The sequence below is a fragment of the Homarus americanus genome, unplaced genomic scaffold (assembly GCF_018991925.1).
Source record: "Homarus americanus isolate GMGI-L3 unplaced genomic scaffold, GMGI_Hamer_2.0 scaffold26569, whole genome shotgun sequence".
Classification (NCBI taxonomy): domain Eukaryota; kingdom Metazoa; phylum Arthropoda; class Malacostraca; order Decapoda; family Nephropidae; genus Homarus; species Homarus americanus.
The window spans coordinates 20475-26861 of NW_024726206.1; the positions used below are offsets into that span (position 1 = coordinate 20475).

The 6387-nt window shown below is 35.9% G+C and overlaps 1 protein-coding gene across 1 annotated transcript; it reads left to right on the forward strand.

Annotated features, from left to right (window-relative positions):
* Positions 1–2892: 2892 nt before the first annotated feature.
* LOC121865373 (zinc finger protein 761-like) lies at positions 2893–5878 on the forward strand. Its single transcript, XM_042364706.1, has 2 exons — positions 2893–3681; positions 3866–5878. Exon 2 carries the CDS (start codon positions 4257–4259, stop codon positions 5739–5741), a length of 1485 nt encoding a protein of 494 aa, XP_042220640.1. The 5' UTR covers positions 2893–3681; positions 3866–4256; the 3' UTR covers positions 5742–5878.
* Positions 5879–6387: the final 509 nt, after the last annotated feature.

Here is a 6387-nt window from a genome sequence, read left to right on the forward strand (position 1 = left end):
TTATTCAATCATCAAAATAAAGAGTTTGAGTAATATAACACTTAGCTTGGGGGAGTTTTTGAGGTGCTTGGTGTGATGATTGTTCCGTATCTGAGGGCCGCTAACACTTGCACTGTCTTTCCTTCTACAAGCTAACCATTTCACAAGAAAATGCTCGGTTATCACTAACAACCTGTTTCTATCGCCTTTATCATTCATAGCTCGCCTCGCATTTCCATCACTACCGAAATATTTTTAGCCAGCGCAATACTCTTCTTGGTCTCCTCTAAGTTCCTCTTAATATTTCGCACTGTAGACTCAGGACAGTTCAATTTCCTCACTTTAAAAGTTCCCAGTCATTCAGGTGGCAAATCACTCCCTCCACCACCTCCCCTAGCCTCCACAGGCAAAAATGCGGAAGCCATTATTGATCACCAACCCTAACAACTAGTGGTTATAGAGGCAAAAAATCTCACATGTGGGCGCAGCACTGTATTCCACTGAGCGTGTGTGAGAGTGAGAGTGAGGCGGACCGGACAACTACGTCATCAACATGGCAGCAAACACACGCTATCATTGATGCACTCGGACGCTTCCCGCGAAATTTCCGTTATTCAAGAGAATCCAGACGTTATTATCGAAAATGGGTATCTATTGTAACTTACCGTTATTGTCGAAAACTTTATTGTGGAAGTCGTTATTGGCGAGAGCCTACTGTATGTAGAAGGCTCCTGGTTGATGATGATGATGATAATGGGAATTAGAAGTGGGGGTGGAAGAGGAATCACCCCATGCTTTATGCCGTCATTTCACCTATAAAATTTTAAGTTCACGAGGTGTAATTCAAGATTATTTTCTTTAAGTATGTTAAATACATTTCAGAATGACCAGAGATACAAACTGACGCCTTGGTGGGTGAGTCAAGTGGCTGATTGGTGCACCAAAAAATAGTTTCCTGTACTGTAATTATGTTAAATAAGTGTTAAAATGACTAAAAATTTTAATATAAGACTTGGAAAATTATTGAATAGTACAACCTTCTTGATGTTTACTCAATGGGAACGAATTTAAGCCCTAGAACCGATTACTGTACATTGGCGGACTAATATTCCAGCTGGTGAGCCAGCGAAAACATGTTGACACGATTTCGTAAGAATTTCGTTAACCGAATTGAAGATTCTTATGGAAGGTAATTCATTCACCGAAATTTCGTTAACCGAGGGATCACTACTACTGTATACTGTATATACTACGTACTGTACTTACCAGCAGACACTGTTCACTCAGCTGACTGTAATGCTTTACTGTAATCACGTCTTCACACTTGGGTTGGTGGTTGGGTGGGAGATTAGTGGGTCATGTTACAGACATGACCTGATGCAAACTCAGGTCACCCATTGTAGAGGTGGGGGATTAGTGGGTCTCATGACCTGAAGATGTCTTGAATAAAGACGAATGGTAAGTTGCTCCAGTGTTTCCCACTTACTCAATGTGAAATATAGTATACGTAACTGTAATCACTTTTTACATTCTTAACACTGAATTTTTGGCTGATATTTTCTGGTACAATAATGTACAGCACTGCACAACACAAATTGTACACAAAAACAGCAGCTAGCAAGGGAACAACCTTCTACAGTGGCAGCAGAATATGAACTATGAACGATCCAAACAGCTGGGCCACCCACGTGCCTGGCATGTGGGGATGAGCTGGAGCGTGATGCAATCTTTTGGAATGACCTGAAAATTTATTCCCAGACACAGAAATAAAATGTATTAAGATTTTCCATAATTTTTCTTGGAATTTTCAGAAAATGAACCTGATTTTCAACCTCGGAATTTGTTCCCAAACCCAGAATACAGAGAATTTTTCGGAAAAATTCCTAGCAAATATCAATTCTGGCTATTGGAGAGTTCTGGGTTTGAGGGATTCTGGCTAATGGAGATATTACTTACAGTAAGGGAACAAGGAAAAAATGAATGTTTAAATTTATCCATACTAAGCATCTCAGTCTTGCCAATAAAGCAGCAAGGCTAAATCAGTAGATGGCTGATGACACAAACCAACCAATGTACAGTAGAAGTCCAAAAATCCGGACTGCTTGGGGATTGGGTAGGTCCGGATTTTCGGATTTTCCGGATTCTCAGGCAGTACTTTTAAAATTAAAATTTAAGGAGGGATAAGAAGAGATGAACAGGTACATTTTGATAGTTTATTCATTAGCAAATAAAGCATGCTTCATTTATCAAAACGAGCAGTTTTAAAGAAATATTAAGTCAACACTAGACAAAAATGTAAACAATATGTCTAATACCATGACGAGTCTTGAAATTCCTAAGCCATCCATCACTAAATGCGCACTCTGATTCAATGTTCATTTGCTCCTTAAAAGACTTTGCTTTGGCAATAAGTATCGGCCCAGAAATTGCCATACCTTCTGATAGTTTTAACAAAAACCATTCGTGCAACACTTTATCAAGATTTTCTAATTTGGGCCAATGTAAACTTTTTCTTTCAGCAATTTTAATGTAAGGCTCAGAAGAAGCTGTGAATTCTAGAATTTTATTCTTTGCCTTTTTTATATCATAAATTGTAGACTTTCTAATGTCGTATGTTTCCATTAGAACAGCATTGCTCACACCACGTTCTAGTTTCTTAATTATTTCAAGTTTGTCACTCAATTTCAATGTGTTCTTCTTTCTCTTCACACATTGAAGTTTATCTACTTTAGGGGCCATTATTATGGGCCTGTACTCTGTACATGGAAAGAGTAGGACTCAAAATTACATACGTTGTCACAGTTTGATTGCTTGTTTTAAAGTGGCGATCGCGTGGTCGTTTGTTGTCGCTGTGCAGCTGTGGCATTCACGCATGCGCACCTACACACAAAAGATTTATAGTGCCTCAAATTTTACATTTCAGTTCAAGCTAATTACAAAACTAACAAAATTAGCTACCTGTAATTTACAATAAGTACTTATATTAGTAGAATTATGTAAATTAATTTTTTAATGCAACTCCATTCATTCACGGAACCCACAAAAGACCACTAAATTTAAAAAATTTGAGTTTTCGAAAAGTCCGGATTCTCGGGTGGTCCGGATTCCTGGCATCCGGATTTTTGGGCTTTTACTGTAATCTAACTTAATCAAAATACTGTACTGTACATATAATGTAAGCTCTTCAGGTTAGTTAAGAATGGTTGTGCTTTATTTGATTGGTTTAGCCCTGCAGCCTCCCTATTAGAACTTTCTGACGAAACCATCATAATTTAATCATTATGTTCATGAGCTCAAACTCGTTTCTTTCCTTAATACCATACTGAATACGTTATGCATTTTTTCCCATTGAAACAATCCCTTGTAAGAACTCTATTAAAAAAAATGGTGCTCTTGTCCTTATCTTTATCCAAATCCTGAAATTTGTCCCCCTCCCTCATTTGTTTTCCCACAGTAACTTGTATTGTTTCCCCATATTTACAAATTACCTGTGCAGTATACAGAAAGTGCCTAAATTAGGTAATCTATTCCATTAAGCCTACAGTTGTGGGGGAGTTGCCCACATAAGTACTTTAACCAGTCTTCTTGTTGACAGATTGAAATGTCAAGAGGACTTGGAAGAAACGTGTTCTACCTCTATGACAAATCAACACTTATATATGAAATTCTAGAAAGGAAGTGTATTACAGAAGTTCCATCTTTGTAAGTATTTATTTTTTTTTTTTTTTAGAGTTTCAATGTCTTTGGCTTTTATGTGATGATTTTGTCACAAAGAGCAAATGCAAGATTGCAAGTTCTTATATTTTGTACAGTATATTTTGTATCACTTTTACTTAAATTTCATTGTGTAAAATTTAACCTAAATGAACTGAAATTTCTCTTACAGATTTTAGTGTTGGATGTTTTTCAAGTTACGTTTGAGAACTCTGGAGAATGTTAACCAATTTGAAAATTATATCTATCCTTACCTATGCAAGCCTCTAAGATTTATGTACTTGTACCAATCTTATTCTCATCTACACTCTTGTGATAAGAAGATTGAGAGTTTCTAGCTGTAAGTAAATTAGGCTTAAATGGTAGTTCTTGATATCTAGAACACCAATAAATAAATGGCCAGTGTCTCATTCAGTGTTACATTTTGGTGTCTATTCTGCAGTCTATAAAGCAACTTACCTGCTGCAGGTGTTTGAAGGAAATTAATTATTGATATCCACATATTATATATTACATAATGCAATTTTGTTTTTAGTGAATGTAATTGGTTAGTAAACCATAAAATGGCAAGGAAAACTTTTGAGTGCAAGCTCTGTAAAAAAATTTTTACCAAGAAGTATAAATTTGATAAACATATAAATACCCATGTGGCATGTAAGAGTCTTAAGTGTAATGTGTGTAATAAAATATGCTCAAGTAATGCCCGGTTGAATCGTCACATGAGAGTCCACTCAAACGTGGAACCTTTGAAAAGAGAGATCCGTAAGAAAGGATATGCACAACAGGTTTTGGGATCCTTAAATGAGGATTATCATGATTGTGAACACTGTGATGAACAGTTCAAAAGCAAGAGTAAATTGAATGAGCACATGCGGAAGCACATCCTTGAAGAACCTTATGAATGTGAGGTCTGTCTTCAGGAAATCTTTCCAACAGATAATCATAACTGTCTTGATTTGCAAAAACATGATGAGAAATATAACTGCCCAGATTGTGATGATAAATATGAAGACTTAACCAAATGTCTTCAGCATATGAAAAATCACAGAGGTAAAGCTTTCCTGGACTGTAAACTATGTGGTCAAGTCTTCACTCACACCTTGTCTCTAAAGTGCCACATGAATAACCATAAGCGTGGGAAACCATATACATGTAAAGTGTGCAACAAAAAATTTGGGAATTATGGTGATTATCTCTGTCATAAAAAGTTACATCCAAGGAATAAATTCTATGATTGTGTTCTTTGTCCAAGGACCTTTTTGAGGCCTCATTTGCTCAAGGCACATATGTTGCAGCACTTGGGGGAAAAACACTACAGATGTAATTTGTGTAACACAATGTTTGCCAGAAAAGACACCCACAGACGTCATATGCAGCAGTTTCATCCTGGGTTTAAAAAATGTGTTTTTAAACTAAAGTCTGCTAAATGTAACACAACAGTACCCAAGAAAGACAAACTTCAGAATGAGGGTAAAGAGTCCAAACTTTCCATGAGAAATAGTATTATAAAGCAAGAAAATGATGTAGGCAAAAAGACGACTTTGGAAGATGTATTAAAAACCTTTAAACATCCAGCTGGGTTTTCAAAGAAGGCTAAGAATTCAGGGCTTCAAAATGAAAGTTTACCCAATGTAGGTGCAAGTAATTCCAGTAAGATTCGTGAAGTTCATGCTGAGAAAGGTCTTGTCTTTGAGGAGTCTGAAGATGACATTCCTCTTATCCACATTGGGAGTAATATCCTTATCAAATGTGAAAGTTTGTCAAGGAATTGTTCAAGTTCAAGTAAGCAGAATATGTCAGAAAATAATGATGATGATAATTGTTCAACTTTGTCTGGTAATTCAAATTCTAATATGGGTATCAGGAAGATGAGTGAGTGCAATATTTGTGGAAAAGTGTTCATCAATGACATTGTTCGCACCTACCACTATGTGAGACAACACATAAGTGAAGAATGTAATCAGTGCATGAGATGTGGTCAGGTATTTTTTAACATAACTGATTTTATGAGTCACCAGATCCATCATAAATCTCTCAGAACTGTCTGAAGTGTGGGACTGATTCTTGTTGTGATGTTTGTGTTTTATACTATTTATAAAATTAAAATACAGTTATGATGTTTATTAAATACTTGTTTAAACTTGGTGGTCATGTACTTTTTTCCTGAATAAAACCTTAGTTCTTATTTTTGGGTGTTCATTTAACACTGATCGTGTTATCCTTAAATATGTACAGTAAACCTCGCTAAGGCGGACTAATTAGGGGGAAAAGGCGTCCGGGATAAGAGGTTGTCCACCTTTGAGCAAATTTTCCCCAAAAGACCGCCATTCTAAACAAAAAACGTACGTATCCAAGTTTTATGAAAGAAATAAATATTTTTTTATAAATTAATTTTAAAAAGTAATGTACATAAAGTACTGCACACATACTTTTAATTCAATGATAAGGTCTTAAGCTTAACCTTCTCATCACCCTTATGGATACCAAACACTTTCCTAGGGGCCATGGTTATTGTTTAATTTTTCAATTATAATGCAAAAAATATGAATGCTACTCCAGCTTACAGTGAATGTATTAAATGTATAAAAACGATAAATAATGACAAAAAACAACAAAAATACAGTAACATATTTTACAGTAGGGAGTATTTAGGAAAAAACTTTTCTGTATTTTCCTCCTGTAGCTATAGTTTGC

Excerpts from the sequence above, each read along its gene's own strand:
- LOC121865373 (XM_042364706.1), top strand. The coding sequence starts at position 4,257 with ATGGCAAGGAAAACTTTTGAGTGCAAGCTCTGTAAAAAAATTTTTACC.